This window comes from Oncorhynchus clarkii, chromosome 5 (genome assembly GCF_045791955.1).
Source record: "Oncorhynchus clarkii lewisi isolate Uvic-CL-2024 chromosome 5, UVic_Ocla_1.0, whole genome shotgun sequence".
In the NCBI taxonomy this organism is placed as follows: Eukaryota; Metazoa; Chordata; class Actinopteri; order Salmoniformes; family Salmonidae; genus Oncorhynchus; species Oncorhynchus clarkii.
This window is the reverse complement of record NC_092151.1, coordinates 68,969,134-68,986,017: the sequence shown is the minus strand read 5'-3', so window position 1 is coordinate 68,986,017 and position 16,884 is coordinate 68,969,134. Positions and strand designations below refer to the sequence as shown.

The window sequence follows — 16,884 nt, the reverse complement described above, 5'->3', positions numbered from 1 at the left end:
AGCTCGAGCTGTTTTGCAAGGAGGAATGGGAAAAAATGTCAGTCTCTCGATGTGCAAAACTGATAGAGACATACCCCAAGCGACTTACAGCTGTAATCGCAGCAAAAGGTGGCGCTACAAAGTATTAACTTAAGGGGGCTGAATAATTTTGCACGCCCAATTTTTCAGTTTTTGATTTGTTAAAAAAGTTTGAAATATCCAATAAATGTCGTTCCAATTCATGATTGTGTCCCACTTGTTGTTGATTCTTCACAAACAAATACAGTTTCATATCTTTATGTTTGAAGCCTGAAATGTGGCAAAAGGTCGCAAAGTTCAAGGGGGCCGAATACTTTCGCAAGGCACTGTATGCCCAAAGAGGAACAAAACATTGAATGAATACAAACATGAACAGAAAATCTCTGCAGTATAACAGAGGATATAGAGGATGAATTAGTTCTCCCCTGAAACAATCAATGTGACTGAGACATTCTGATCTGTAAATTTGAAATCCTATTATCAACGTGGTCTGGAATGATGGCCTACTAAAATGGCCTACTAATAAACATATAAAAGAGAGGCACAAAACATGACTCTTTACTGAGCTCTACTCATTGCCTGAATTGTGTGTGCTTCCACAGTGACCCGAGATATAGAGTGAGTAGATAATTGCAGTGGCAAAATGCTGAGTGATCAGTGCCAAAAAATGAATGAGACATACATCAGTGTGTTGCAGCTTGTGGTGACTAAAACATCCTTCCATCTCATCAAACTGCTTTACCCATGAAGCACTGCAATCAATAAATTATATCCCTAACTTAGAGGAAGCTGTGTCATTTTTTTAGGCAATAAGAACACATGGAAATAGACAATGTAGCAAAACACAGTAACATAGTTGTTGCAGTTTTGCCATCATCAAGTGAACATTTAAGAGAGACATTAAAATGTGTGATCAGCCACTTCATTGGCTTGCACTCGGCAGCGGCAGAGTCATGTGACATCTGTCATACTCCAATTTCCGTGTTAAGTGGGGGGGGGGGGTTCAACATGGTGGCTCTGACTGGCAGGAAAGGAGATCAAATTATTAAGCAAAGAGGAACAGGGAGAGAGGGGACAAGTTATGATATGATTAGTTAGTAAAGGTATATTGGGTATATACAGTTGAAGTCTGAAGTTTACATACACTTAGGTTTGGAGTCATTGAAACTCGTTTTTAAACCACTCCACACGTCTTGTTAACAAACTATAATTTTGGCAAGTCGGTTAGGACATCTACTTTGTGCATGACACAAGTAATTTTTCCAACAATTGTTTACAGACATATTATTTCACTTATAATTCACTGTATCACAATTCCAGTGGGTCAGAAGTTTACATACACTAAGTTGACTGTCCCTTTATACAACTTGGAAAATTCCAGAAAATTATGTCATGGCTTTAGAAGCTTTTGATAGGCTAATTGACATAATTTGAGTCAATTGGAGGTGTACCTGTGGGTGTATTTCAAGGCCTACCTTCAAACTAAGTGCCTCTTTGCTTGACATCATGGGTCAATCAAAAGAAATCAGCCAAGACCTAAGACAAAAAATTGTAGACCTCCACAAGTCTGATTCATCCTTGGACCAATTTCCAAATACCTGAAGGTACCACCTTCATCTGTACAAACAATAGTATGCAAGTACAAACACCATGGGACCATGCAGCCGTCATACTGCTCAGGAAGGAGACACGTTCTGTCTCCTAGAGATGAATGTACTTTGGTGTGAAAAGTGCAAATCAATCCCAGAACAACAGCAAATGACCTTGTGCAGATGCTGGAGGAAACAGGTACAAAATTATATATATTCACACTAAAACAAGTCCTATATCAACATAACCTGAAAGGCCGCTCAGCAAGGAAGAAGCCACTGCTCCAAAACCTATAGAAGTTGCAGACTACAGTTTGGAACTGCACATGGGGACAAAGATTGTACTTTTTGGAGAAATGTCCTCTGGTCTGATGAAACAATAATAGAACTGTTTGGCCATAATGACCATCGTTACGTTTGGATAAAAAAGGGGGAGGCTTGCAAGTTGAAGAACGCCATCCCAACCGTGAAGCACGGGGGTGGAAGCATCATGTTTTGGGGGTGCTTTGCTGCAGGAGGGACTGGTGCACTTCACAAAATAGATGGCATCATGAGGGAGGACAATTATGTGGATATATTGAAGCAACATCTCAAGATATCAGTCAGGAAGTTAAAGCTTGGGTCTTCCAAATGGGTCTTCCAAATGGACAATGACCCCAAGCATACTTCCAAAGTTGTGGCAAAATGGCTTAAGGACAACAAAGTCAAGGTATTGGAGTGGCCATCACAAAGCCCTAACCTCAATCCTGTAGAAAATTTGTGGGCAGAACTGAAAAAGCATGTGTGAGCAAGGAGGCTTACAAACCTGATTCAGTTACACCAGCTCTGTCAGGAGGAATGGGCCAAAATTTACCCAACTTATTGTGGGAAGCTTGTGGAAGGCTACCCGAAACGTTTGACTCAAGTTAAACAATTTAAAGGCAATGCTACCAAATACTAATTGAGTGTATGTAAACTTCTTACCCACCGGGAATGTGATGAAAGAAATAAAAGCTGAAATAAATCACTCTCTCTCTACTATTATTCTGACATTTCACATTCTTAAAATAAAGTGGTGATCCTAACTGACAGGGAATTCTTACTAGGATTAAATTTTAGGAATTGTGAAAAACTGAGTTTAAATGTGTTTGGCTAAGGAGTATGTAAACTTCTGACTTCAACTGTACATTGGAGCTACTGTATATGTCTACGAAATACTATATGTGTGACTACCTCTGGGTATATATGTTTAATTAAGGGACTTGGAGGACTGCTAGTGGGATGGAATATCTGAGATGATGTGGGAATATGTTGGCAATGCTATAACAGTGTCGGAGCCTGATATGCCAGAACCCAAATCTTCGGAGGGGAGGAGGGTTGGAGAGGGGTTGCCTTGCCCGGTGTGTGTAGCTCAGCAGAGAGGAGAGAGGGCGCAGAGAGAGGATGTTTAATGAGCGCCCCCCCAGCCTCCTGCCTGCCAGAGTGGCTGCATTAACACCACACGCCTTATCAAGGGCGCTGTCACTGGCCCTGAGAGGCACAATGCACTGCCACTCTGCCAGCCAGTAGAAGAGAGGGAGAGAAGGAAGGAGAGAGAAATAAAGAAAGAGGAGTGGGGAGGGAAGGAGCCTAGAGAACATTATCTTGATGAAGCCATGATCGATAAAGCCAGAGCAAGCCAATGGAACAGCGATACCATCCCTTTTAATTGAGATTAGACTCTGCAAGTTCACCGTGCGCCCATCTAATTTAAGAGTGGCCGACGTCTCACCACAGTTAACTCCTCACACACGTCATCAATTACAGGATACTCTCTGACCTGGGACCTGGCAGCCAATCAGAGGGCCCCACTTCCTCTCCTCACCTCTCGGTGGATCGCTGACTGGGGAGGGGAGACGCCTCTCTCTGGGGCCCCATGCCACCGGCCCTCCCTTCTCTGTTTTCTCTGTTATTTATTCCAGTGCATACATACCTCCTTGTCTACATATTTTCTTGCCCGGTTTCCTGGCACATTCCTTGGATATTCTTTTTACTGTAAAATGAATAGAAGACTAAAAAATAACATGGAGCTCCATTAAGGACAGTTGGAGCATGCAACACCACTATCTGACTGCTGAGGAAGGAGAGAATGTGGTAGCAAAGAGAGTTCCCACTGGACACACACCGGTTGAATCAACGTTTTTTCCACGTCATTTCAATGAAATTACGTTGAACCAATGTGGAATAGGCGTTGAATTGACGTCTGTGCCCAGTGGGTTGCTCTTACTGGCTTAGTTCATTAATCAATCAGTCAGTAAATCAATCAATAATCATTATTTACATGAGCTTCCTCCTTGATGAGCCCTATTCATTGTGCCTACACACAATGGACAGATGATGACCTGCTATCAGTCAGGAGTGAGGAGTGAGGAGGAGGAGAAGCAGGAGGAGGAGGGGAAAGGAGGAACCAGTCTCACCTGAATGGACGTGCTGAGGTAAACAGGAGGATGTGCGTGAGGAAGGGATCAGGAGACTGATGAACAGCCGCGCACTCACAGATAGACACACACACACAGACACACACACACACACACACACACACACACACACACACACACACACACACACACACAGAGGCGCACACACACATACATACTCACACACATAAAAGCAGTGTCATGCACGTAAACATGCAGAGGTCATGCTTTTCTCACTCTTGTCAGTACAAAACATACAGGAAAATATTTTAAAAGGGGTTGTTGGTTTAGGTCTGTTTTTCCTGTTGGTCCTGCTGTTAACTCACCATCCTCAGTGGGAACATATATGTTTAAGAAAAGGCAGTCCTCGCTCTGGTCCTGTACGTAAGAAGACACTATCTCCAGGTTGTTAGTGAACCACACAGGCAGCATGACGTCTGGCAGACGCCCCTCCACGATGGTCTGAGGGCAGACCGGGCCGAACTGCGTGGCGTTACGGACCTCCGGCCACGAGATGGGCGGCTCCGGGGGCTGGAAGCGCCTCTCGCCCGTGGGGGGTGCGGCATAAGGTACCCCCTGGAACTGAATGACGGGTCCCAGGATCTCGTTGTTGAGCTCCTTCTTGACGCCCCTCAGTTTGCCGTAGACGGTGGTGACCACGGGGTCCGTCTCGTCCAGTTTCTGAGAGGCCGTGACCAGGGCCTGCTGTGCTAGGCTCAGTATCCATAGCAGGAAGGTGAGGTCCAGGCCCAGACCCAGGCCTACGCCCAGCCGGGGCTGCATGACCCTCCAGGCAGGGTGCAGCCTCAGACGGCCAGGCCTCTGCAGGGGCATGCTCCCTCTGCCACACCAGTAGATACACACACACACCAACTAGGGCTCACCACACCGCAACGCTAGCAGCAACAATCCACTTTAGGTCCGCCCACAGAAAGGGGTACAGTCAAAGGAAAAGTATGAGGCCTCCCAAACGTGCGGCTGTCAAAACTTTCAAAGGCTCTTTGCATGGCAAGTACTCCCCACTGATTTCACACTGGCGGAGGCAACATCTTCACTTGCTGCTATTCGTCAGGCCGCATCCTATTGACAGTCCTGTTTTCCATCCTGGCGACGCAGGCAGGGCAGCCATTTGCAGCAGGTCTTCCACAGATAAATCAACCCCAGTCGAGGCGTGGGTCTATATCCTGCAGGAAATAAAAAATAATGAATTAGTACTGAGGTGGAGAGAAGAAATATGAACAGAGCAGGGCTTTACTGGCTGTTACATTCTGGCTATGTTGCCATCAAGTAGAGCACAGGGGAATCACAGTCTGCCTAGTGACACCTCATCAATCATATGCAAGTAGCAGACTGACTGAGTGACTGGGCATTAGTTAAGGGAGCCCTCCTCCTCTTCCAGACCAGGGAGGGAGAATTAAGAAGATCATGTTCATAGAGAGAAGGAAATCCTATTTTGTTTACAATGCGATGACACCTGTCATAGACACATAGTGGGGGACATAAAGAAACTTCAATTATGACAGTGTTAGCATGGAAATGGGAAAAGAGATCCAAACATTCTCTAAGAGCATCCATATTCTTATGACTAGAGCACCCTTTTGAACATGTTTACTCAACAAGGAGATTGACGTTAATTAGGGAAATATGCTCAGAAGAATAACATAATAAAGTTGCAAACCGAGCCTTGAAGTAATGCGACATGTTGACTTGCTTCTCCTTGCACATTAACTGGCTACTTCCAAATCTTAGGAGAGAAACCTTTCCACCTTGCATACAGTACGGTACATAAAAAAAATATTTGAAAGCTATATTTGGATCATCCTCTATAGACGGGTTAGCTGATGTCACGAAAACGTTGCGCATGATTTAATGAGGCAGAAGTTTGTGTGATACAGATAGCTAGCAACAATGACAAGAAGCTGCCATGTGGGGAATCATAGGTGGCTCGTTTCAGCTAGTTTCATCTTGTTCTTAATACCATGTCTTGTTTTGAGGTGTTTTGACTGATCACAGCTAGCACAGAGGATCTGGGCCAATTCGGCTGAGAGTCGGGACACTTGGCTGAGAGTCATGTGGCCCGAGTCTGTGCTGCCTTCGGCAGTATTACTTATGGCTACGATGCGGGGATTGAGCTCGGGCTGATTCCAGTGTGAGTTATCTGTCCCAAATGTATTTCATGGGGCTCTGGGATACTCTCTGGCAGATGACTACACAGGCTGATTTATACATTACATTTCATCATTTATTTTTCCATATTTTCTCATTGTTTCTGTGATAATTTAAATGAACATTTAAATTGACATTTTTAAGAGTCTTATACTTTGTGCAACGCAATTGATAAACATTCAAACTTTGTGGATGGAGCCTCCCAAATGACGCGGTGGTCTAAGAAACTGCTTCGTGCAAACTGCATTGCTACAGATGCTGGTTCGAAACCCGAGCTGACGCGTGCCGGCCGCGACCGGGGGACCCATGAGGCGAGACACAATTGATCCAGCATCGCCCGAGTTAGGGGAGCGTTTGGCTGTCCTTGTCCCATCGTGCTGTGGTGGGCCAAGCGCATGCACGCTGACAAAGTGTATGGTATTTCCCTCTGACACAATTTTTTTTTTGTGGATGGTATAATTTGTATGTATAAAATGTATAATAGTAATATTTAAAATTACTAAATTGGGTAATTTTGTATACATTTATTTCAATTTGCATCGGTCCACTTCTGGAGGGATTCTGGTCAAATGCCGGCAAAGTGGCTGAATTCCTGTAGTCGGAAAAGCCCCGATGTACTTGGGCCGATTCTGGGCAGTCACTCAATTTGATTCCGGGCCGAGTCCGACACCCGATTCCGGGCCGATTCAATCAGTTCCGGCCCCCCGGAAGAGGGCTGCTTCTGGGCCAGTTCCTCATTGCTAGCTGGGATGACACCTCTATGCTAATATGTCTAAAATTCGCTAGCTAGCTAACCAACAAATCATTGTGCAAATGTTTTTATGTTTTCAATAAACATTGGAGATGAAATATAGTTTACATGTTGTCCACGATCTAAGCCAACCCTTTGTGTATTGCCCCATAGTTGCCCACACATCGGTTTTGTTTCTAAACAACCAACCCGTCTTTAGAAAACAAGTATTAAGGACGAATGGGAGGTTAGTTTGTAACTAGAAGCGACTCGCTCTAGCTCTCCAAGTGAATCAGTTACGGGCGGATTCAGATCAGCCATTCATTTAGACCAGACATGAAAACAGCGCCAGATCTCCCAGCAAAACACAAAGTGGGTTTATGTCCTCCCAATATGGGATGCCTGTCCTCAATATTACTGTACTTGGTCCGCCACACATACAGTCAATGACACAGAGTCACGGACACAGAGACAGCAGCAGAACAGGCACATCATTCAAAGTTCAGACCAAAACGTAGAGACATCAGCATTCGGAGTGGAGACTATACAATGTAGTGTAGTAACCATGTAGTCAGGGGTGTCATTCTCCCCAGAAATCTGAGGGGGCACAAAGTACCTGAGGATGGTGGGGAGGTGGTCCGGAGGGGGGCTAGGTTGAAGAATTTAGCATTTTTCAAACACGTGAAACAGCTTTTTCCTGCAATCTAGGGTCATAATCATTACGCTTAATTCGATGTAAAAAAAAAAAAAAAAGATGTCTATTTTTCTGCATATCTAAGCATACCTCTTGAGCTGTCTGTATCTTCCTAACTGGAATATGCTGCTCGGTATCTATAATGCTATAATCTGGGTACAGTACATTTAGTAATTGCTTGCTTTTCTAAAGTCTACCAACCTTGCCAGCAGGCATGCCAGCTAAGATAGTTAGACAAACTAGCTACTCTAACTTGATTGCTAGGCTGAAATGGCTTCTTAGTAGCTAGTTATGAGATTTGGAGATTGGGAACATAACTGGGCTAGCTAAAGCCAACTTCAGAAAATGTCTAGATGGCTAGTAGTATTACAGAGAAACAACAACAAAGATGTATACAAAATATCTATATCTATATATATTTTAAACAGGACAAATCTGAGGAGTCGAGTGTTCCAAGCTCCCCCTATGGGCATGATGCCTCTGCATGTAGTAAGTTACTTTAAAATGAGTGGCCCAGTGGTGAAGTAGGTTGACACCATGGAGAGATGAAGTGATCCTAACAACCCACAACCCCAAGACATTAAGCACACCCTAAGGTTGGACATTTTTAGACAGCAGTTCTAAAAATACACTGTAGCTGTGAGCATGTTGAAAGAAACACTTAGGTTGGTCAAGCAGATCTGTCCGTTTATTGGTCTTCCTGTAGACCTAAGTACACGTATGTGTGTGTGAATATACAAGGATACAGGGTTGGAACAGAGCTTTATATCACCCATAGTAAATGTAAATTAAGTGCTCTGGGTTGGAGGAGTTTTGCAGTGGTCTGATAGTTTTAAACCATCCCAGACACAGCAGATGAGATGTCCAGGTGTACCCAATGGTAATATTTACAATCACTTATTTTTTGTATATAGCCAAACACATTCATTACTGGTACCACTCTCACTTGAACCCTTGCAACAAAACCATATTTCAAAACAAATCGCATCTATTGACAGAGGCATACAAATGATATGCATCCAAACAAATGCATAGCAAGCAGTTTGCACCCTGGAATAATTAGGCAAACAGATAAACAGAGGAATGAAATGAAAACCTCTGGCATTGATTGTGTACTGTATTGTTAATGAGGCTATAAAACTACTGTGAGGTTTTTACAATGGGGAGGCTAAGAAAAACTGCACATGGACCTCGCCGCAAGCCTTTGTCATCTCTGACACACCGGACAAATATTTAGACTGCAGACAGGCAAATAAAAACCAAGGCTTTGGCTCTAATCTTTTTTCAGAATCCAGGAGGGGCGAGGTTTGGCTGGAGGGATGATAGCTGGCTGGTTGGAGCAAAGCAGGATTTGGTAACAATGTTGTGCTGCACTGTGTGAGGGAGATGAAGAAAAATGAGTGTGTGCACAGAGGATGAGATCAGATTGTGTCCTTTAATCCTTATGACAATCTAACTCAAACAGGCCTATGGTGAGAGGAGTTTAGTGAGGTCTCTCCCAAAGCTAAATCTCTCTGGGGTGGTAATGTACTGTACACATCCCAGCAACACTGGGCCACAAACCTATGGTAGCTGCCTTAACACTCTGTAATATCTACGTCATACCTGCAGCATAACAATAGTGTCACCCTGATGTCATTTGAATCAAAAGGAAAATCAATAAAATTCTGTACTATATGCTCATGTTTTCCTTCTAGAAAATTATTTCTCATTCCATTTTCCTCACTTTCCCTAAATGGGGAGAACAAATGGTTGCCACTTTGCCTCCAATTTCCATACTTTCTGTGTGTGATTAAACCCTTCCAGGTGTTGAGAACAAATTTCACACGTGGCCAAGATATCCATTTAACAAATCCTTTGAAAATCCCCTGCTTAAGAACACCAACATAATAAGCTCAAGGAAAAAGAGGGGATCTATGAAATCAACCTTGCCATTTATTTTGCATGTGGAGTAACTCATGTATCATCCTGTTTTTCCAGGTTTTTTCCCATGTTGTTAGTATGTTGTTGGTTCCCAGAGTACATGGAGAAGCATGCATCGTGCAGATCCAGTGCAGGAACTTGTCCCAGTGTGAGTCGAATCACTAACCTGCTCAGGGACACTGCAGCCAAGTGTCAATGCTGAAATGGGAAGCTTTGAAATGGGACGCAATGTTATGACTGTATGTTATGTAAAAAAATATGTCATTGTTCACTTATAGACAATCTATACCTGATGCATCACAATACGTCATCACCACTTCATTTATTACCCTATTAATAAACTGACGGGTATACGGAGTGGCAAAATACCACAGAAAAGGCATGGCTATGCAGTACATAGACTGAGAGACGATGGTAGATGAACAGCGTTTAATGAGGTTAAACACATTTTTCCCCATAGGAGCCACTGGAAGGTCCCCGATTATATAGAGGTGTACTCTGGAAAACAAACGGCCTATTATTTGAGCCCAAGCTGTAAAGCATAGAGAACATAGAGGCACAAAGCAGAGTTATGGTGGCAGTCAGTCAACAGACTAAACCTTCCATCACTGTGTGGTTTACATCCATGCGAGCTCCCACTGACCTTAATGATCTAATTTCACCTCCAATAAAGGCTTTTGGGGAATTTATAGACGACTGCTTATGACTATTTCAGTGGATGCTTAGCCAGCAGGTTCGCCATGGCCAGAGTGTGATTTGGGGATTTCGCGGTGTGACAGTGAGATGTCGCTGTGAATTAAGAACAGGAGTCAGAAGCCTCCTCTGTGCTCATAACAAATTGAGCACCGTTTGTGACAATGTCCATTGTATCACCATCCTTCAGTAAAACATGTCAGTCACATTGTGAGGAAGTGAGTAACTAGACTTGACTGCAGCAGCTCCACTGAGGCCTGTCTCCAAACTGGGGGAAATCCCAGGGCTGGGGTTATTAATAAAGACTGATGAATACATCCAGCATCCATACATTAATAAGAAGAAAGCTACAATCTATAGTAAATCCATTAGGAAATTATGATTAAGAAACAATAATGATCATATGACAAATGACCACCACCACTATGTGTGCTACTAATAAAAAATGATAGAACGCTGATACCAATAATATCATCAATTACATTTGGTAGCAGCGGTAGTAGTAGAATCACTAATACAAGTAGTAGTATCCACCATTTTGGTTTTTCATCATTACTACCATCTTAATTATGGCTAATGACACTTAACAAATTCCATGATTTACTCAATTACTGCTTAAGTCCCTCTGACTGTAGCAGGTTTTCTTGTGCTGTCATGTCACATCAACTCTGATGGCCCCTCAGTGCTCTGGAGTACTGGGAACATGGAGAAGTTAAAACTGTAATGGCAAGCCGTGAGCGCTTCACACTGCACACACACACTGCACACAAACTGCACACACACACACAGAGAAACACACAGCGTATGGTGCCCAGAATACGCCTGCAGCTCGTGGCAGAGCACTGAACTGCATGACGACAGGGGTGACGTGGCTGCGCATTATTCAGCCTGCTCTACTCCCAGCGTCTGCAGCAGCTCTGGTGAAGTCCTGCATCACACTGCACACTATAGCCTACACTACTCCCTACTTTACCCCCTTATCCTTAATTAGCCCCCTTAAGAAAGCCTCCTCCTCTGGTCTCACATCCCCATATTACACTGTTTACCAAGATGATAAACAGCATCATAACTGGACAGCTTCATTGGTGCTTCTACATAGCAAATTGGGTCAATTCTCTCAAATCAAGTTTATATTTAACTGCATTTCACGTGGGTGTCAAGACACTGAACAAAATGAAGCAAGAACTGCCAAACAAAACAATGAAAGAAAAGGGAATACAAGTTGAACAAACATTGATAACACAATCAATGGATAAAGACCGGGACAGGTAGCGAGTAGAGGTGGGAGAGGCAGTGATCAGCTGATCACAGCCCTTGTTAGAGCCTGTATTTAGAAAACATGTTTTCATAATTTGACTACATTTATGCAGCATGGATGGATTGGTTGTGTGGGAGGGCATCTGTTTTTTTCCCTTCACTTGGTTCACCTGACTGCCATCTTCGTGCCTTCTTGCCAGGGGTCACAGCTGAAGCACTAGGTTGGCGTGAAATTTTTTAAAATGGAAAAGCTTCCTGCCTTCTCTCCGAGTGTCCCTGTGCTCAGTGAGAAACACTACCTCCCACTCTCTCACTTCAGGGCACAGGGAATAGGCCTGGTCAGGAGGAGGCGTGGGAAAGTCATTATCATACTTAGAAAATGATCAACTCCACTATTAGATAATATTTTCCACTAATACAAATGTGGCGGGCTCTCCCCAGCCCAGCTCTCCTGGGGCAGACAGGTCTTACGGCTCCACTTTAGCCCACCCCTAGGATCCAGGGGGCCCCCTAAAATTGGTTTACATCAAAGCAATAATTAGTCAGTTAGTTACTGCAGAGCTCATAAGGGACTGGGATGCCCTCAAGGGCCAAGCCTGTGAGCTGGAGAGAGTAAACACAGAACCTATACTCAGCTAGTTTCCCCTGGTGGGACTCAAACTTGGGTTTGATTTCTTAATGGGCACAAATAGAGGGCAAAACTTTCTTTAAGAGACATAAATGAGTCAAAACTTTAGTGGAGCATTTGTGGTTGTTAATTCTCTATATGAATCCAATATTTTTTCACTTTGCTCTGATCTGGCTTTAAAAGCCACCCCCCTGAGTGGAAGGACAGGTGTTCTTGTGAAAACACAGAGCCTACTGAATTGGAAAGTGTGAGAGCGCTGCTGTGGCCCAGCTCTCTCTCACCTTTAGAGCTACAGGACTCTGATCGATTGGCTGAGACGTCCTTTCACTCCAGCAGCTGTGGATAGGTGAGAAGTGGAGTACAGATGAGAGGAAGCGAGCAACAAGCAAAAACTCCACTCCTCACAGGGACACAGAGATAAAAGTCCATTAAGGCCGTTTAGCTTTGTCTTGCACTTTGAGTCCCTGGCACATACTGTGCTTCACTTTATGTGTTTTGGTTTTCTTCAGGAAATGGACAAAAGAAGTGTAAAAGGACTGGATGCCCTCAGGTGAGAACCTGAGCCATCAGACCAGAGGGTTGGTCAGGTCCCACAGCAGAGCTCTGTGCCTCTGTCCACTCATTAGATTGGGTGCTCCAACGTCCCTCCATGGGTACACACACACACACACTTCCGACCTGATTAATGCCCCATTTCCCAGAGCCTGCTGTGCTCCCTGTCAGAGCTGATGCTCTCGCTGCACCCATTTCCCACCTCAGATCAGTCAGACATAATGAACTGACCAAAAACACAGCAAATAACCATTAAGCTCAGCTCTCATGTTGACAAGAGGAGACCATCAGTCCACTTGAGTTGAAGAAAGACTGTAGGGCTAAATAACTAGCAAATGGCTAGTTAACATGCAAAACCACCTACCATGGCAAATCCCAAACACCATCCATGACACAGGATACTCACAAAGCCTTCTTTAGAGGGGCCATTTGGAGCCCATGCTAGAAAATTTGCAAAAAATGCAGACAGTTCCAAAATGGCCCCAAATTAAACAACACCATGTCAGAACTTGTAACAGAAAACTCCACAGCAATCATCTAAGGAGGAAAGGATAGCAGATATCTTCCATATTTTCCATCCCATAGCTAAAGCAGGTGTGCTTCCCACATGTCTATTAGCTTGTGGAATTATTATCTGAAACTAAAAGCCACACTGTCTGACTGTGATCATGTGCCAATACTGTCCATGCAATCTGTAAAGGGAAAATATTTAGCTTTTAAAAATAAAATAAAAAATCTAAAATAGTAGTATAGAAAGAAAAACTGGTGACGGTCATCTTGCTATATAAATGCCCAGACAGAGAATGTTATGTACAAAGACATGCGACAGTTGGAGGCTCTCTGCCAATACTGTAATGAAAAGAGTATTATTCCAATGACAATTTGGCAATCAGACTTTTTTTTGCAATACTTGTAAACAAGGGAAATTAGATGAATAATGCATTATGAGACCTGGAGTTGACTTTCTGTACTTGAACAATAGAATTTGCCATCAATGGTCATTTGTCATAGGCTGTTGATTTAGCACAACGGTAGGCACTGTGCATAATGCACTGAAAAATAAAGTTTTCCAAAAATGTCCTAACCAACATTATGAGGGTGAGTTCACTAAATCGGCCATATAATTCTAAAGTAACGCACCTGAAACAACAGGAACGCAGAAGTCAACACTTCCATTATTTATGAACTAGCTCCCTCCCATGTACAGAGTGGGTAGCTGAGTTAGAGACTGCCAGGGGCTAAAGGAAAGAAGGTAGATTATTGTAAGAAGCTCTAACCTTTCAGGCTACTAGCTTGACAATAGATCAATGGTTTGAGACTTTTGGAGGTATGAACTACTGATGACACAGATGTTAAAAAATATAAATAAACATAAATAAATGTAAATTAAAAAAAAAAAAACAGTATAGGCTACTAGCATTAGCAACATTGTATCCCATTGTTTCAAATTAATTTGGCTCCTTCCATACATTCTAGTTGAGTTGAGTGAGTCAAAATCATATATCTTTATTTAGCTAGCCATTTAAATTAACATTTATATGAACAATTTTGAATGTTACTTTCAATGTTAAAGATGTTAACTTAAATGGCTACGGAAAAAACTAATATTTTACTCGTTGCTCTCACAAATCAGTAGACATAATTGATCATTTTTTGTGCTTGCGTTACAATATCAAATGTTATTGGTCACATACACATGGTTAGCAGATGTTAATGCGAGAGTAGCGAAATGCTTGAGAGCAACTAATCATATCGCTCTCTATTTCAAATCACATTCAACTGTGTCCTTGACGCTAATATTGTGTACGATTTGATTGGTTAGGCCTACCTACTACCTCATTTTATGAGCTTTTACAGGAGCAAAATCCAATGTGGCTAAAACGACACAACATGCAGTGTTCATGTCAATAAAACTGTAATTAACAGCACCACGCCAGAGCGCACTGTATTGGAGCTTATCTGAAAAATGCCCACTTATGCATATAGCAATCGATGTAAGTCAATGACCAATAGCTTGAAGATCATTTGGTGAGTTTATCCCCCATATCAAACATGCCTTAAACATCCATATTGTAGATAATATCAATAACGACTATTTGCCAAAGCCAAATAAACTAATCCAGTCTTTTACTGCTATGAGTAGCTTGTCCTGTCTGTGGGCTATGAATTGAGCGCACATAAATACCGCATTTATCCAGTTTTCTGGTTCCCGTGCCTATAGCCAATAGTGTTGAACTTGCCCATCAAACGTTGCCTACTCGATTTACTATATAATACATTCAGATCTTCATAGCATAAAATGTTTTGCCACCAGCTGAGTGTTTTAATTGTCTACTCAGTCGTCTCTGAACATACCCATTGACATTAATTAATGAAGGCTAAGACATTCCCGACTCAACGTGAGGTATATATCCTTAATTATGGGTCAATTAATATCAAGTAATTTGGCTGATTAATTTCAATTAAGGGTGGAAATTGATTTTCCTTCATCAAGTGAGGATGGTGTTCTATCTTAATTGCACTGAATAGGGTTAGGTCTCTTCTCAGGACTGCAACTGACGTTAAAATGGACAGTGCATTTTGGACCTAAGCACCTGTGCAACTGGCATCAGCACAACTGACCCTTATGAAAGTAGATGTATCACATTTTCATATTCAACATACATGCACGTGAGTGTGTGAGCTTCCAACAGAGAGATTTCACCAGAGAGCTGAACAGGAGCATATTGTCAAGCATCTATAGCAACACATGCTCCATCGTTTAATGTAGCCACAATTCCATCATCCCCAATTGAAATTCGTCATAACTCTAGGATAATTATATAGGCTATGCAATATACACATTATGCATGAAATTAAATACATGTAGGCAGTCTAAACTTGTTTATCACCTCCTTTCCAATATATTACAATTAACCTCGACACAAAGGCTCGCGTTTAAAATCCCCATTTGATAAAAGTACACAAAAGCTGGGACCGAGTAACATGTTTAAACAGTCATATTTGCGTACATGTATATTTACCATAAGGCTTGATCTCCACCACTCGTCGTCACCTCAGACAATTTTCCTTAGTGCCATGTTCCGTTATTTCAGAGTGCATTGCTCTTTAAAATCAGGGACACAAACCTTGCCAGAAAAAATAGGACTTTTCACTTCAAAGGTTAAAAACTTGCTTTTTCATACTTCGTCATAATTCGGTCCAATTTCGCAGAATAAAGACAAACTAAAGGGTCCCCCTCAGCCGGAATAAGTGTTTTTAATCCAAAATGTTTTCCTTCATCAGACGACCATTTGCTCTGGGTCTTGCGCAACCCTCCTTGTCTTAACAACATGAAAACTAAAGAACTGAAATATTTTTTTATCTGCTCCTCACGATTCAGGGTGCACCTGCTTGATAAAATGCCGAGGTCTCTTCTCATCCCTGTTGGAGAGAGGATGCGCTGATCGAAAAATGGAACAGAGATACACCTAGTGGCCCTGGAAAGAACTTCAATAAAGCTGCTAAATATTTTTTAAAGAGACAAGGAATATTTGTTTCCGTTTGTCTGCAATTTAACTTCCTCTTTTCAAGTCACGATTTTACTCCAGCCCATTATAGGTTACCTATTGTGTTGTATCTCAATGTGTGGGCATTTCTGAAGTAGCTATTATTCCCAGAATGAATCACTTCCCTGAACGTACTGCTGTAGCATCACATTCACAGGTACTTTTTGACTGCATTTTATTTGCCAGAATGTTTGTTGTTTTTTAGTACAGAATGATCACCAGTGCATATGAGCATATACCACCTGAGAGGGATAATTATTTAAACCCTGGATTGGATTTAGCCACCATATAGAGCCATTGTTCTGCAAGCACTTCACAATTGATAGGCTACTTGCAGCACATGGAGAATGCTAAGAGTATTGCTCTGTTTGCTACAAGCATTGTGGGACTGCCACTATATATGATTTCACCTAAAGGATATTTTCAGCAACACGGACAGCCTTTCCAAGTAGAGAAAGATAGAGGGTACAAACAACCGTTGAAGTTGAACCCTATTAATGTTAAAATAATAGGGCAGAGGAGTCAGAGAAGGCTAGGTTTAATAGATTTCTACACTTCAAAGGGAGTTTCAGTTGTGATTCTATTGTGTAGACCTGGTCACAAAATAAGAATCTCAATTTATACTGAAAAAAATATAAACGCAACATGTAA

At 42.5% G+C, this 16,884-nt stretch overlaps 1 protein-coding gene across 1 annotated transcript in view; it reads right to left on the bottom strand.

Annotated features, from left to right (window-relative positions):
- Positions 1 to 16,139, bottom strand: part of LOC139409332 (neuroligin-1-like) — a 270,255-nt gene extending 254,116 nt beyond the window's left edge. The window contains exons 1-2 of the mRNA XM_071154310.1: positions 15,709 to 16,139; positions 4,369 to 5,226 (exon numbers count right to left, since the gene is read on the bottom strand). Coding sequence (XP_071010411.1) covers positions 4,369 to 4,876 — 508 coding nt within the window. The 5' untranslated portion in view covers positions 4,877 to 5,226; positions 15,709 to 16,139. The remainder of the gene's footprint in view (positions 1 to 4,368; positions 5,227 to 15,708) is intronic.
- Positions 16,140 to 16,884: the final 745 nt, after the last annotated feature.